The following is a 17,144-nucleotide window of genomic DNA, read 5'->3' on the forward strand; positions in this document are numbered from 1 at the left end:
CAACAAGTGAGAAAATTCCTAAATGAAGGATAGTTGTTTTATGTAAGATATACACAAACTTATACACAGAGAAAAGCCCTTATTATCAACTAAATCTAAAACAAGCCTGATTAGAAGATTGCTAATTAGGTGTGTAGATTTTCTGGTCTTCAGCTTTCTTCCTTTTTTTACCCTTCTGCTAACTTGCTAGGATAGACTAAAAGTGAGCTTAGAATAACGTGGTACCCTTGTTAAAAATTTTCACAATGTCTAATATTATTCATAAAGGATTAATTTATTCCACCATAATAAAAAACTTATCATACCTGTGATTCATGTTTTAAAATGCACCTCTTATTAACTTGCATTATCATTATTGGCACTATGCTGAATTTAAGCTTAATAGCTCAAAACATATGAGCCCTATGGCCTATTTACAATTCCTGATAACAGACAGTTTTTTCATGCCTATATAAATATGTTGTTTGTATGAAAATTTTTTGGAAGGAAAACATTTTCCCAGATGGGAATAAGATTTAAATTTAAATGTATAATGATTTTTGTAAATATTGTGGTTTTGACACTTTAATAAATAAAATTCACCATTTCTTTAATCCCTTAATTTTTAAAGTTACCTAATTGTTTCAGTATTTAGAAAATGATTTTTTGGTTTTTTTTTTTGAGTCACAGCCTTACTCTGTTATTCAGGCTGGAATGCAGTGGCACACTTGCAGCCATCACAGTCTCGACCTGCTGTGCTAAGGTGATCCTTCTGCTTCAGTCTTCCGAGTAACTGGAACTACAGGCAAGCAATTTTTTAAAAATTTATTGTAGAGATGAGGTCTTGCCAAGTTGCTTAAGCTGGTCTCAAACCCCTAGACTCAAGCAATCCTCTTGCCTCTGCCTCCCAAACTATTGATTATAGGCGTGAGCCACTGCACCAGGTTAGAAAATGATATTTTTAACACAATAAACTACAATAATTGCACATACCTGAGTGCTCTTCCCATGGTCTCATAATTCATATCAGGTTTGTTTTTGTGCTTCCCCCACAACCTAGACACTGCTTTAGAATCCACCAATTTAAAAATGCCTTTCTCTCGCTGGGTCCATTTGATGTATTTAGGACAGGTAGCTTTGTCCTGGAGCAGCGCCAGTAAAAACTCCCAAAGATAAATTGTGTTTCCTGAAACAAAAATAGTTTCTTTTTTAAATGACCAACATTCACTTAAAAGAGCACAATAAAACACAACTAAAAGTCTTAAGTTCCAGCTATATTTATATAAAAATATTCAGTTAGTATTGGTGATCTAAAGATCATAATTTTTAGGGTCTAATTTTTTATTAGTCCCCTATAAGATGTCTCAATAAAGCAATCTTATCAATTAGATTTGTGAAGGTTTAAAGAAAGCATTTTGGAACCATTTTTTTTGCTTCTTTAAGAATGATCACATAGAAGAAACACAAAAGAATTGTACACAACCTTTCAGTATTGTTTCCTTCACATTAGAGCCACCAGATCAGTCCTAACAGTTTTCTTCAAATTTGGGCAACAGTTATGAAAATACCAGAACTTCAAGATGTTATAAAGTGTCTGTGAACCGAAAATCTAACCTGACCGAACTCTTCTAAGAGTCTCATTAATTAAATGAAAAACAAATGAATTATTTTGACAGATAAATGAAAATTACTTAAACTAATTCCTTGGGGTGTTTTATTACCAGTCTCTTTACAGAAACTGGCAACTGTATCTAGTAAGCATTTGCCAGCAATAAGATTCATTTCAATTTATCGTGAAAGCTCGGTGGTTTCTACTCACAATATGCATACACCATAAAGCAATCTAAATGTTGTTTGATCTGGATTATAGGAAAATTACAGTAGTACTTACCCTTTCCGTCTTTGTTTTTCTTCTTTACAGATATATTTGGCGTAGTGGCTGGAGAATCTGGTCGTGGTGGTTTAGTTTTTCTCCCTGAAATGAGAACAACTTTGTGTAAGGATTCGTTTTCAAAAGTGAGAATGAACAATTTCTATTCTGTCATTTATCCTAAAATTTTAAGTGTCAAATGCTTTATACATGGTTCACATATATACTGGTCTCTTAAATGCTGTATACTAAAAGGAAAGCAACTTCAGTAAATATTGAATATTAATGCAGATTAGATCACAAACACACTTAAGCAATAAATGCTATTTGTCACAATGAAGTTAAATTTAAAATATTGCACCTTTTCTTTGAGGTGGCCATACTGACAGTGCTTTCTTAAAATTCTAGAGAATACTCTTGACATTGATAAAACTTGGGCACAAAGCTTTTTGGCAAGCTAAAAAATAAACCAGTGTAGAAATATCCCTTAATAAAAATTAAATATAGATTCCACATCAAGACTTGACAATTTGCTCTAACAAATAAACCACCCACCTCTCTTTCTCTTAGGTTGTTCTGGTGATGAGGCTCCTGGTGAGTCTTCATATGTTTCTTGTACCTGCTGTGCTTCCATCACTTCAGGAATCCCATCTAGTGTGACGGACACATGGGTGATTGGGGCAACAACAATGTCATCTTCAGATGAACTAAATATGTTATTATCTAATGGAAACAAAATTAGCTAATTATAGTCAATTGGGTAGTACAAATCAAAGAATTTCATAAAAGAATTTCCTGTTTCTATGACAACTGAAGTAGAAATAAAAGTCTTGAAATCTATTCCCTGCTTTTTATTTCCTCTTTCCTAAACCAAGTACCCCAGACCAATCTAGTTGTGGCTGGACTAGTTCAATGTCTTTCTTACTTGACTTCCCATCACCAGTCTATCTTGTCTATCCTCTCCATTCTTCACATTGCTGCTCCAGTTATCTTCTGATCCCTAGGTCTGATCTGACCATATTTCTCTATATAAAAACTTTATATCCTGAAAATCAGAAAGAAAGATAAAATTGACACATCTTCCCATAGATTACAGGCAAAAAAAGATAAGAACAATCCAACTCTATGGCACACCTTACAAAGCTTCTACAACTTAGAGCAAATGTACATTCCAATCTCATCTCCCATTCACCATGAGGCATACACTTCAGCCATACCAAAACATTTTTATTTCAAATATTTCATTCTTTCTCACAGGTCTGTGTATTTGGCTCATCTATTCCCTGGCTTGAATGCTCTTTCCTGTCTCCTCTACCTATTAGAAACTTGTTTGTCATTTATCGCTCCAGTCAAAATATTACCTCAATGAAGTCTGTCTCTAATATTCTCAGCTAGAATACTCAATGCTTCTAGAATACTCTGCTATCACTCTCACTTATTATTATTATCACCTTTATTTTTGGCTTTTGTAGTTATTTTCATAAGTAACTGCCTTTAAAATGAAACTGTAAGTGGTTAGGTGCAGTGGCTCAAGCCTGTAATCCCAGCACTTTGGGAGGCAGAGGCAAGAGGATTGCCTGAGCTCAGGGGTTGAAGACCAGACCAGCCCAGGCAACTGAGTGAGACCTGATCTCTACAATAAATCAAAAAATAAGTCAGGTGTGATAGGGCGTGTCTGTAGTTGAGGCTGAATGGAAGGCTGAGGTGGAAGGATCGCCTGAGCCCAGCAGATCGAGGCTGTGGTGGCAGTGAGCATGCCACTGCACTCCAGCCTGGGTGACAGAGTGAAACTCTAACTAAAGAAAAAAAAAATTAAATTGTAAGCTTGAGGAATGGAAAAATATCTGCTCATTTGTATATCATGTTTTTGCCTAACATACTGCTATATGCATACAGCAAATATTCAGTTTAATTGATTTGATAATACTTAATTCTATGAGATTGATTGCTTCCTTGTCAGAAAGTCTAAAGGATATCATGGAATTAAAAACAGATAAATAATGTGGCAGTAAATTTTATGCCATGATTTGTTAGTAAAATTTTCAACAGATTTTTGTCTGTTCACTGATAAGTAACTATAGAGATGACTAAATTATAATTTGGCCTATCACTACAAAAAAATAAAAAAATTAGCTGGGCATGGTGACACATGCCTATAGTCTTAGCTACTCAGGAGACAGAGGCAGGAGGATCACTTGAGCCCAGGAGTTTGAGGCTGCAGTGAGCTATGATCATACTACTGTTCAGCCTAGGTAACAGAGAAAGACTTTGTCTCAACTAACTAACTAACTAACTAACTAACTAACTAACTAACTAACTAACTAACTAACTAACTAACTACTAGTTAAATACATAAAATATTTTGAACCTTAAATACCCTAATACTTCCACTATCGAGTTAAGAAATTTTTTGCCAGGCATAGTGGCTCTTGCCTGTAATCCCAGTACTTTGGGAAGCTGAGGTGAGAGGATTGCCACGGGTTCAAGACCAGCCTGGGCAACTTGGCAAGACCTCATCTCTACAATACATCAAAAAATTAGCCAGGCATGGTTGTGCATGCCTGTAGTCCCAGCTACTTGAAAGGCTGAGGTGGAAGGATCACCTGAGCCCAATAGGTTGAGGCTGTGGTGGCCATGAGTATGCCACTGCCCTCCAACCTGGGAGACAGAGTGAAACTCCAACTCCAACTCCAACTCCAAAAAAAAATAAAAAGAAGAAATGTTTTATAATCTACTATTTGATAACTAACAAATTACTTTTTTTGTTCCTAAAGCTTTCACTCCTCAAATTAAAATGTTTTCTTTAACTGAACACTTTAGCAAAGGTGCCTCAACTAGTACAGTACCTTAAAATGTGCTCGAGACACAAAAAATGTAACATTGCCTCAAATCTCTTGATAATTTCCATCCAACAGAGAGATAGCAGGAATAACTTTATAAAGTACATAAAACATGAATAATCATAACCACTCACGTGCTCGTTTTTCATCTAGCATAGGGCCAGGAGAATCCATATTGAGGAGAGCCTCAGCAGCCTCAATAGTTTCAATTGTTTCATCCCCATCATGACAAGAAGCTTCAACTGCAACACATTTAAAGAAAAAATAAAATTAGCTAAAAGACATCTGTTGCTCTGAAATTCAAACACTGCTGATCTCTTGAACCAGGACACATTTAATATTTGAGTTTATATACATATAAAATTTATAACAACACAAAATTATACTGAACTTGACTATTATTTAATTGCCTTTTTTTTTTGGGTGTTGGAGGGGGTCTCACTGTGTTGCCCAGGCTAGAGTACAGAGACTTGACCATGGCTTACCACAGCCTCAACTTCCTGGGCTCAGGTGATCCCTATGCCTAAGACTCCAGAATAGCTGGGACTTCAGGGCATGTACCACCAAGTCCCACTAATTTTTTAATTTTTTGTAGAAACAAGGTCTCATTATGTTGCCCAGGCTGATCTCAAACTCCTGAACTCAAGTAATCCTCCTGCCTCAGCCTTCCAACACGCTGGGATTATAAGCATGAGCCACCATGCCCAGCTCATATTGCCTGTTTTTTATTAAAAACAAAAACAAACAAAAAACCTAAGCAAGATGCTGGGAAGTAAAAGAGAAGCAAAATAGAGCTCATACTCTGGAGGGAAACCTACTAGTCACTTCTCTGATAATTATTACATTTTCAAAGATAAATATTAACATAAGCATTGGACTAGAGGAGAAAGGATTCTGGAATGAGTTAGAAATCCCAGCTAAGTCACTCAATTAGTATATCACTGGGCATGCCATTTTGTTTCTATAAACCCCATACTATAACATGACTGGGTTAATATCTGTAGGTACTTTTCAGCCCTAAAATCAATTTCAATACACTTTGTTCACTGATAGGAACATAGGTCTCCGTGAATCTTTGAATTTTCTCCCATTCTTCTCCAATTAGTGAACTACCACCATTTCCAAGAAGTTTTAGGCATGGTTCACTCATTGGTAATTAAAGTATTCTGGTACCATTTTTCTTTGGTATATTTTATGGACCATTAATTACTCTATACAGACTGTGTCTAATCCACGGTATAAACTATGCATGTTATTTTTAATTTTTATTTATTTATTTGAGTTGGAGTCTCTGTCGCCCAGGTTGTAGTGCAATGGCACACTCATGGCCACCACAGCCTCGACCTGCTGGGCTCAGGTGATTCTTCTGCCTCAGACTTCCAAGTAGTTGGAATTACAGGCACATGCCACCACACTCGGTTAATTTTTTGATTTACTGAAGAGATGAGGCTCGCCAAGTTGCCCAGGCTGGTCTGAAACCTGTGGGCTCAGGCAATCTCACCTCAGCCTCTCAAAGTGGTAGGAATACAGGCGTGAGCCATTGTGCCGGGCCGCATGTTAATTTTTAGTTTTAATATATACAAGGGAAGAGTCCACAAAAACCTGTAGTTTATTTATAAAAATTTGTGTATTTACTCTTGCATGTTTAAACTTCAGTCACTTTCAGAGTACTTTTCGTTAGACGGAATAAACCTATCGAGACACTTTTCTCACTGTTCAAAACAGTTTCTAATCTTGTCAGTTTTGATACTTTTTAGCGCTTCTGCCGTTTTTTTGTCTCACATCTTCCACATTACCAAAATGTTTCCCTTTGGAGACATTTTTCATCCAGCGGGGAAAACAAAAGTCAAGTCACTCGGAGTGAGATTGGGTGAATAGGGAAGGTAGGGCACAGGGGTCATGCCGAGGTCTCGCCAAGTTGCCCAGACTGATCTCAACCCATGGGCTGAAGCAATCCTCTCGCCTCAGTCTCCTAAAGTGCTGGGATTATAGGTGTAAGCCATTGCGCCTGGCCTACCCATCACTCTTAATTAACTGTGTCACGAAATGCCAAAGTTCTAATAGTGTGAGACTTGATCCTTTTCTTTATTTACTGGTAACTGACACACAGATACTGTCCAGGAAGATAATTAAGTATTAATTTTAGGGTATAGAATAAACTGACTATAAGCACTTTATATCACTGTTATGTTCGGAGTCTTCCTGAAGAAATGAGCTGAGATTGGGTGAGGCATTTGAGATAGGTAGGGTTTAAATACTTTAATAGGGATAGAGGGTGGTTAAAGCAAGGGTAACAGTAGAAGTAAGTAGTATGCATTTAAAGAAAATAATCTAATCTAAATTGTACAAAACAAAATTTGCAACCGCTAAAGATGGTTATAATAATGAAATATTAGTAACTTTTATTGATTAATTTGGCTGACTGCCTTCTCAAGAAGGAATTCCCAAGAGTTAAGTAGAAAATGGAAAGGATGGACAGCTGAAGGAACAGGAAGCCAGGAAAACTTCTGAAGGATGCAAACAAAGATGTTCAGAATCTGGTGTCATATACTAGCTGAGCTCTTCTCAGGAAGAAATTCCTAACAAAGAACATCTTCTTCTATAAAGTAATAGCTAATAGGCCACTGCTTTGCTAAGCACTGGCCAGGCCATGTGTTCTCTGAGCTATGGCCATCATGTTTTCTTAGTTTTGGCTCTCTACCCTACTTTGGGGAGGTGAATCTCTTCTCTAATTTACTTTCTAAATAAACTGTATTTTCAAATTAAAAAAAAAAATGGTTGTATTCTGGGAGGCTGAGGTGAGAGGACTGCCTGAGCCCAGGGGTTTGAGACCAGCCTGGGCAACTTGGTGAGACCTCATCTCTAGAATAAATCAAAAAATTAAGTGGGCATGGTGGCACATGCCTGTTGTTCCTGCTACTAGGAAGGCTGAGGCAGAAGGATCACCGGATACCAGCAGGTCGACAATGGGGTGGCTGTGAGCATGCCACTGCACTCTAGCCTGGGCAACGGAGTGAGACTCCAACTCAAAAAAAAAAAAGTGCCACAATAACATATTCAATTAATATTCTTTAAATCAGATACCTAGTTGATACTGGAATTTCTCTAGTGTTTCAGGTTTTTTGAAAAGTTGGTTTGTTCAAATCAGGATCCAAAGTTCATGTATCACGTTTGATGATCTGTAGTGTCACTTGTAGTATCACTCACTTATATGCCTCCCCCCACCATGTATTTCCTGTAAACTGGTAGTTAATTCTAGAAGTTTGATCAAATTCACATTCAATTTTTCACAATAACTTTTCAAAGGTAGTGTCATGTGATTCTATGTACTTCCTAATATGATACTATAAAGTGGGGTAGTCGGCCTGCAGTATCATTAAGACTGAGAAACAGGTTAAGGTGTCAGCTTGATCTATCCATTATAAGAATCTCCATCAGCCTTTCCTAATAGCTTTTACAATCATGGATGTCATTTACCTAGATCCACTATTTCATTAGGGGTTCCAAAATGGTAATAACTCTAATCCTATTGCTCCTCCAGTATTTATTAACTAGAATTCTCTATAAAGAAGAAATTTCTTTCATCATCTATCTGGTTATCCTGAGCTATAGTTCATACAATCAATGTGAATTAAATGCTTGATTCTGGCTAGGTGAGGAGGCCTACACCTGTAATTCCAGCACTTCGGAAAGCTGAGGCAGGAGGAGGGCTTGAGGCCAGGAGTTTGAGACCAGTTTGGGAAGCACACTAAGACCCCAACTCTACAAAAACAAAAAATTAGGCTGGGCTCAATAGCTAAGCCTGTAATCCCAGAACTGTGGGAGGCCGAAGCAAGTGTATTGCCTGAGCCTGCGGGTTTGAGACCAGCCTGGGCAACTTGGCGAGACCTCATCTCTACAACAAATCAAAAAAATTAGCCAGGCGCGGTAGTGCGCACCTGTAGTTCCGGCTATTTGGAAGCCTGAGGCAGAAGGATCTTCGGAGCCCTAGCAGATCAATGCTGGGGTGGCCGTGAGCATGCCACTGCACTCCAGCCTGGGCAATGGGATGAGACTCCAACTCAGAAAAAAAAAAAATAGCAGGCATGGTAGTGTTCGCCTATAGTCTCGACTAACCAGAAGGTTGAGAGGACTACTTGAGCCCAGGAGTTTGCTACCCTAGCATCACACTGCACTCCACCTTGGATAACAGAGCAAGACTTCATCTCTACAAAAATAAACGTTTCATTCTTTCTTCATTAATGAGTAGTTTTCAGACTAATAAATGGGTCTTCTACCATCTTCCAAAAAGTAACAAATCAGTTGCTATCTTTTCTTTTTCTACTCATGTTTTTTTTAAGAGATAAGGTCTTACTTTGTAGTCCAAGCTATAGAGTGGCATGATCATAGATCACTGCAATATTTAACTCCCGGGACTACAGGTATGTGCCACAATGCCCAGCTAATTTTTTATTTTTGTACAGATGCAGCCTCACTATGTTGCCTAGGCTGTTGTCAAACTGATGGGCTTGAGTGATTCTCCCCACTTGGCCTCCCACAGTGCTAGGATTACAGGTATGAGCCACTGCGCCTGGCCCGATTTTTCTTTTTTTAGTATCACTGTGAATTTGAATGTTTTTAATGTTCTCTAACCCACTGCAGTTATAAATCTTTTTTTTTTTTTTTTTTTTGAGTTGGAGTCTCACTCCCAGACTGGAGAGAAGTGGCTGCTCCCAGCCACCGTAGCCTCAACCTGCTAGGCTCCAGCGATCCTTCCGCCTCAGCCTTCGGAATAGCTGGAACTACAGGAATGCGCTACCGTGCCTGGCTAAGTTTTGATTTATTGTAGAGATGAGGTCTCGAACCCGCGGGTTCAGGCAATTCACTCACCTCAGCCTTCTAAAGGCATGGGATTACAGTCTGAGCCACCGAGCCTGGCTTTTTTCTTTTTTTTTTGAGTTGGAGTCTCACTCTGTCGCCCAGACTGGAGTGCAGTGGCCACTCCCGGCCACTGCAGCCTCGACCTGCTGGGCTCCCGGCGATCCTTCCGCCTCAGCCTTCCAAGAAGCTACGCCTGGCTAATTTTTTATTTATTGTGGAGATGAGGTCTCGCCAAGTTGCCCAGACGGGTCTTGAACCTGCAGTTATAATTCTTAATGATGCTCTAAATGTCCCAACTTTGGAAACTAAAGTTGGTTCCGGGGTTTTTTAAAGACATCTTTGATACCTTTCTTGCCTTTTGGGATGACAAGATTTTGAAACAGTCATTTCAGGTATCCTGATATCTTTAGTGGAAAGTGTCTTTATTTATTTAGCTTTATTAGGACACAGATGGCCTTTATTGGTTGCAATAGGAAGTGGAAGATTAGGGGATACAACAACTTCTGCTCCTGGAACAGCATCTGCAGACTCAACCACTATGTCTAAAAGGGGGAAGTGTCATAAGAGATCACAATTTGGATACTAGGGGTGTTCACTGTTATTGGACTCTTCATTACTTCTAGGTTTTATCAGCAGCCAAAGTTGGGAAGTACGTAGATATCCTTAGAATGTTTATTTTAGATAATTTTCAACATTCAGATGCAAATAGAATAACATAAGGAACACCTGTGTATCCTTCACTCAGCTTCAACAATTATCAACTCACGCCAATTCTGTTTGATCTATATCCACATGCACACTCCTTCACCTCCATGTTATTCTGATCCAAATTCTAAACATACTGACATTTCAGTGGTATGTATTTTACAAATCTCTCTAAAAGGTAAGAGCTGTTTTAAAAAACATAATTATAATACCATTATCTCATGAAAAAAATCAGTATTTCCTTGATATTAAATAGCCAACCAGCATTCAAATGTCTAATTGTCTTAAAAATTATAAATGGTGGTAGTGGAGGAAGGGGAGAGTGTCCAGTTTTTGGTTTATGTCAATTAAGTCTGCACACTGAAACTGACTGATTGCTTCTTAACTTTCTTTTCAATTCCATGCCACCATTCATCTCTCTAGCTTTTTTTACCTTGCAATTTATTTGTTGAAGAAATTAGGCTGTTTATTCAGATAGAGCTTCTCAAAATATGGATTTTACTATTTATGCTATTGTTTGGTTTTCCTGTATTTCCTCTAAACTGGAAATCAGATCTAGAACCTTGATCAAATTCAAGTTTCATGATTTTTGGCAAGGCTAAATAAATACTTTACATATTTTGATGACAGTTGCAATCTAATATAAGCCTCACACTTCAAATAATCATTAAATTTATTAAAAGTTTTAAACAAAATCAAAATTATGGAGCACAGCACAATGAATCCCCAGGTGTCCACTCCCAGCTTCAACTACTATCAAGATAAATGGTCAGTCTTCTTTCGTCCATACCCCACTCATTGCCCCAAGTCCTCACCCTCCACACAGGATGATTTTGAAGGAATCTAAGACATCATATTGAATTTCTAAACACTTTAGCACGTTTTTCTAAAAAATAAGTCTGGCCAGGCATAGTGGCTCATGTCAGTAATCTGGCACTTTGGTAGGCCAAGGTAGGAGGAGGATCGCTTGAGTCCAGAAATTTGAGACCAGCCTGAGCAAGACTTGTCTCTCTTTTAAAAAAAGAAGTAACAAACAAACAGAAAAAAAAAATTAAAAATTGAAATTACACGGGCTCGGTGGCTCAGCCTGTGATCCCCGCGCCTTTGGGAGGCTGAGGTGAGTGGATTGCCTGAGCCTGCGGGTTCGAGACCTGCCTGGGCAGCGAGACCTCATCTCTACAATAAATCAAAAAATCAGCCGGGTGTGGTAGCGCATGCCTGTAATTCTGGCTACTTGGAAGGCTGAAGTGGAAGGATCGCCGGAGCCCAGCAGGTCGAGGCCACGGTGGCCGGGAGCGGCCACTGCACTCCAGTTTGGGTGACAGAGTGAGACTCCAACTCAAAAAAAAAAAAAAAGAAATTACAGATAACTACAATTGTATTCAGTTCTCAATCAACCTTGTATTCCTTGCCCTAGCATCTATTCAGAAGCTCCTAAACCAATGTTCCTGATCTAGTATTTCCAAATGACAGAAAACAGAAACTCACAATTCTTTATCACCTTACCAGTCTATTTTATTTTTATTTTTTTTGAGTCGGAGTCTCACTCTGTCGCCCAGACTGGAGTGCATTGGCCACTCCCAGCCACTGCAGCCTCGACCTGCTGGGCTCCGGCGATCCTTCCGCCTCAGCCTTCCGAGTAGCCGGAATTACAGGGCATGCGCTACCACGCCCAGCTAATTTTTTGATTTATTGTAGAGATGAGGTCTCGCCTGCCCAGGCAGGTCTCGAACCTGCAGGCTCAGGCAATCCACTCATCTCAGCTTCCCAAAGGCGCAGGATTACAGGCTGAGCCACCGAGCCCGGCTACCACTCTATTTTTATATCCTTGGTCATCTATTAAGATGCTAGGCTGGACTCGGTGGCTCAGCCTGTAATCCCAGCACTTTGGGAGGCCGAGGCAAGTGGATTGCCTAAGCCTGCAAGTTTGAGACCAGCCTGGGCAACTTGGCGAGACCTCATCTCTACAATAAATAAAAAGTACCCGGGCGTGGTAGTGTGTGCCTGTAGTTCTGGCTACTTGGAATGTTGAGGCGGAAGGATCACCAGAGCCCAGCAGGTTGACACTGGAGTGGCTGTAAGCTTGCGTGCCACTGCACTCCAGCCTGGGCGACGGAATGAGACTCCAACTCAAAAAAAATAAAAAGATTCCATGTAACATCCACAAATACAACCATATCCAGAGTTTTTCTGGTACTATGACAAAAACATCAACTCAATTTCTAGTCCTTTAATTCTAAGTCTGAGTGACAAAGTTATCATCTTTTTGTTTATTTTCCTTTGTTATCTTTTCTTTCTTTCTTTGTTTTATTTGGAGTCTCACTCTGTCGCCCAGGTTGGAGTACAGTGGGATGCGCAGTCACTGCAGTCTCGACCTGCCGGACTCAGGTGATTCTTCCACCTCAGCCTTTGAAGTAGCTGGAACCACAGGCATGCACCACCTTGCCCGGCTAATTTTTTGATATATTGTAGAGATGAGGTCTTGCCATGTTGTTCAGGTTAGTATTGAACCTCAGCTCAGGCAATCCTCTCACCTCTACCTCCTAAAGTACTGGGATTAGATGTGAGCCACCATGCCCTGCTTGTTATCTTTTCAATATGATGGGTAAGATGGTATTGATTTTTATTTTTATTTCATACTGCATTTATTTATTTAATGAAGAAAGCAACTCTCTTGTTCATACTTATTGGAAATTTATAATTTTTCCTTTTTCTTTTTGAATAGGAGTCTCACTCTATTGCCCAGGCTGGAGTGCAGTGGCACGCTCACGACCACCACAGCCTCGACCTACTGGGCTCAGGCGATCCTCCCAAGTAGCTGAAACCAAGGCACATACCACCACGTCCAGCTAATCTTTTGATTTATTGTAGAGACGAGTCTCACCAAGTTGTCCAGGCTACTCTCGAACCCCTGGACTCAGGTAATCCTCTCGTCTCTGCCTCCCAAAATGATGGGATTCGAGGCATGAGCCACTGTGCCTGGCTAATATTTTTTTACTTAGTAACAAGACTGTTCAAATTCATTGTCCATTTAAGACTATTATTGATTGGTAAGAGTTCTCTACACATTAAGGATATTTACCCTTTATTTACCACATAGGTTGCAAATAGTTTCACCTATGTGTCACTGATCTGCTTATTTCAGTTATATTGTTTTTTGGCACAATAAAGTTTTCAATTTTTGTTACCAAAGTCAATCCATCTTTTTCTCTTTGTATATTTTTCCTTTTTGCTTAGAAAATCAAATACTCAACCTTTTAACTTTTTTACTGGTTTCATTTGTCATATTATGCTTTTTAATGTATTGGGATTTACCTTGATATTTTGAAGCATGACCAAGGAAGAAACCTAACCTTTCTCTCCCGCCCAGAATGGATACCCAGTCATTCTTCCTTTCCTACAATTTAACATGTCACTGTATCATGTGTTACCTTCTTAAGCAGACCAGAACCTGCATCCAGGCTTAATATTCAGTTCTGTACTACATGTTAAGGTAAAGCTAAGAACAAGGCAGTCACAGTACTTGCCACCATGAAATCTACAGAAACAACTCATTATGCCTATTTTTGGTAAACTTTCTTTTATAAATAAAGATACAAATATTTGCTTCCAAGAACTTAATCTTCTTAAATATCCTAACATCTCTGGCCAAGAGACATGAATGTAAATACACAAAAATAGAAAGCATGTACCAATCCCAAAAACTGATGACAGTATCATTACCACTACCTCACGTTTATGTAATCTATTCTTCAAGTTTAAATGGCTAACTAGTTCTGACTGAACCAGAAGAGAAATATTCTGTAAGTTCCAAGATCTCACTGTACATTTGAGTCATGGCCTACTATTTTGCTCCCTGTGGTAACAGTAAAAAAAAAAAATTCCTATCTCTTTCCCTGCAAACAACTCCTCATTTTGTTCACAGAAACATAGAGATAGGCATATAAAGAAGTACTCAGTGAGCTTGAAGTGATGATGTGCACCTGTAGTCCCAGCTCCTTGGGAGGCTGAGGAGGAAGGATACTTGAGCCCAGGAGTTCGAGTTCACCTGTGCATCATAATGAGATCCTGTCTCTTTAAAAAAAAAAAAAAAAAGGTACTCAGTGAAGACTTGATGAACTGAATATGTTTGGTTCCTCCTATTTCGTCACATTTATCTCAATATGTTTAGGAAAGAAGAAATGGGAAGTGACAAAGCAGTATGAAACCTGGCAGATGAAACAGAAAATGTAATTTTCTTCTCCTGGCTGGGCTTTAGCTTCTGCATGCAATCAGGCTACTCAAAACCAAGTTACGAACTTTTATGCCCTGTAAACCTTAGGACTAGAGCATTGCTTAAAACTGTGCTGCAGCAAGGTCCTGCTGGAGACACACACACACACCTGTAAGGGTGATGTCATCATCATCATCGTCTATGATTTCTTCTTCAGCAACATCCAGTGAGCTCTCAGTAATCATGTCATTGGGCTCTTCCACACAGGCTAGACCGGCATAACCATTGAGAATATCAGCACCAGGAACATGTTCCACAATTACAGCAGGAAAAATAGCTGGATCACCAAGCTGAGAAGGGTTGGGGAGAGATGAGAATAAACCAAAAGATTAGCAAAGTTTTATTTTTGTTCAATGTAGTTCAAAACATTCTATTAAGACCAAATATACTTTCATTATTAATCTTGGGCCTTAACAACTAAGTTTTCATTAGGCAATCAACATATGCTAATGACATTAAATAAAGAAACTAGTAAGATATCATTAATGCATAAGCAAGAACCAAGACGTGGCATACAAATAAAATATACAATTAAATAAAATCTCAGTGTTTCTTTGGCAGCAACAATTTTTTGTGAGTTTAATAAATATTACACAGTCACTTGGTACACAGGCCTGGTTTTACCAACAACTTTTGACTCAAATGGAAAAATTAATTTTCATTTTCTATAATTGCCTCTTTGTCTATAGACCTTATTCAAATTTCCACCTGTCGCACTAATGTTTTAAAAACATTTTTTTTGGCTGAGGATTCACTGTAGAATCACAGGTTTCACTTAGTAAATATTGTGTTTTTTAATGACAACTCCTTTAATCTGGAACAGTTTATTCTCCTTTAATCTGAAGCAGTTATTCAATCTGTCTTTCACAATTCTGACACTTTTGAAGAGTACAGGTGGTCATTTGTTTTGTAGAATGTCCCTCAATTCAGGTTTGTATGATATTCCCTTATGATTAGATTCAGTTTGCATTTTTGACAGTAACAACAAAGAAAGCAATATCATGTCCATTCAAAAATATCGTGTCAGGGGACCCAAAAGACCTATCTGTTCCATTACTGGGAATATTAATTAATTAATTAATCTGATTGGTTGCTTGATTGAGATGGGGCCTAACTATGTTGTCTAGACTAGACTTAAACTCCTGGGATCAAGTGATCTTCCCAAGTAGACAGAACTATAGGTACATACCACTGTATCTGGCTTAACTTTGATCACTTAGTCAAGGTAGTGTCTACCAGGCTTTTCCACTACAAAGTTACTATTTTTTCCCCTTTGTAATTAATAAGCATCTTGCGGGAAGATAATCCAAAACTATGTAAACTTCCTCATAAAGTACTATCTTTTATTTTGTTTGAGTTGAAATCTCACTCTGTCGCCCAGGCTGGAGTGCCGTGGCACGCTCATGGTCACTGCAACCTTGACCTACTGGGTCTCAGGTGATCCTTCTACCTCAGCCTTCCAAGTAGCTGGAACTACAGGCAGGCGCTGCCATGCCTGGCTAATTTTTTGATTTACTGTAGAGACGAGGTCTCACTAAGTTACCCAGGCTGGTCTCAAACCCCTAGGCTCAGACAATCCTCTCACCTCGGTCTCCCAAAGTGCTGGGCTTCAGCCACCACGTCCAGCCAGTACTCTCTTATTAAATGTGAGAAAAAGGTCCTGCTCATAGATAATGTCAGGCACTTCGTTATTTTCCTTAAGCAATTCTGCTATATCTGAAATATTATTTATGGTTGTGTTATATTATGCAGTCTTAATCTTTTAAAATTAGTATGTTTACAGAACTGCACATAAGAACTTAATTATCTAAATTAAATATGCATTATAGGTGCTAAACAAATATTACCCTTACCCTCAAGAATGCTATCTTCTGAAATTTATTAGTAATAACCCTAAAACACATTTGGAACGTTTTATTTCAAAATGTTTCTTCCTGTTTCAGAAAAGAGGAAGTTAGCCAGAAGTAACTGGCTTTTCAAATCATAAAACAAGTTTCAAAACAGAAACCAGGCGACTCAAAAATTACACTGTGGAAGCCAGGCATGGTAGCGCACCCGTGTAGTCCCATACTTGAGAGGCTGAGGCAGGAGGATCGTTTGAGTCAAGGAGTTTGATGTAGAACAGTCACTGTACTCCAGCCTGGCAACATATTGAGATCCTGTGTTTCTCTCTCTCCACCCTTTTTTTTTTTTTAAGTAAAGGGTCTTATTCTATTGCTCAGGTTGGAGTGCAGTGGCACATTCACAGCCTTAATCTCCTTGGGCTCAGGCAACCCTGCTGCCTCAGTCTCCTGAGCTGGGACTACAGGTGCACACCACCACACCTGGCTAATTTATAAATTTTCTGTAGAGATGAGGTCTTGCTGTTTTACCCAGGCTGGTCTCAAACTCCTGGGCTTAAGCAATCCTCCTCTTCTGGCCTCCCAAAGTGCTGAGATTATATGCGTGAGTCACTGAACCTGCCTAAGATCCTGTCTCTTAAAAAAGAATAAGAAGAGCCGGGCTCGGTGGCTCAGCCTGTAATCCCACGCCTTTGGAAGGCTGAGGTGAGTGGATTGCCCACGGGTTCGAGACCTGCCCAGGCAACTTGGCGAGACCTCATCTCTACAATAAATCA

At 39.1% G+C, this 17,144-nt stretch overlaps 1 protein-coding gene across 2 annotated transcripts in view; it reads right to left on the reverse strand.

Moving 5' to 3' along the window:
* ELF1 (E74 like ETS transcription factor 1) overlaps positions 1-17,144 on the reverse strand; it is an 85,043-nt gene that overhangs the window by 12,772 nt on the left and 55,127 nt on the right. For both annotated transcript variants that reach the window (XM_008060072.2, XM_021713368.1), the window contains 5 exons: positions 14,637-14,817; positions 4,824-4,931; positions 2,405-2,572; positions 1,871-1,954; positions 973-1,165 (listed from right to left, as the gene is read on the reverse strand). In XM_008060072.2, the coding sequence (XP_008058263.1) occupies positions 973-1,165; positions 1,871-1,954; positions 2,405-2,572; positions 4,824-4,931; positions 14,637-14,817 (734 nt within the window). The remainder of the gene's footprint in view (positions 1-972; positions 1,166-1,870; positions 1,955-2,404; positions 2,573-4,823; positions 4,932-14,636; positions 14,818-17,144) is intronic.

This window comes from Carlito syrichta, unplaced genomic scaffold (assembly GCF_000164805.1).
Source record: "Carlito syrichta isolate Samal-C Ts95f unplaced genomic scaffold, Tarsius_syrichta-2.0.1 Scaffold304508, whole genome shotgun sequence".
Lineage (NCBI taxonomy): Eukaryota > Metazoa > Chordata > Mammalia > Primates > Tarsiidae > Carlito > Carlito syrichta.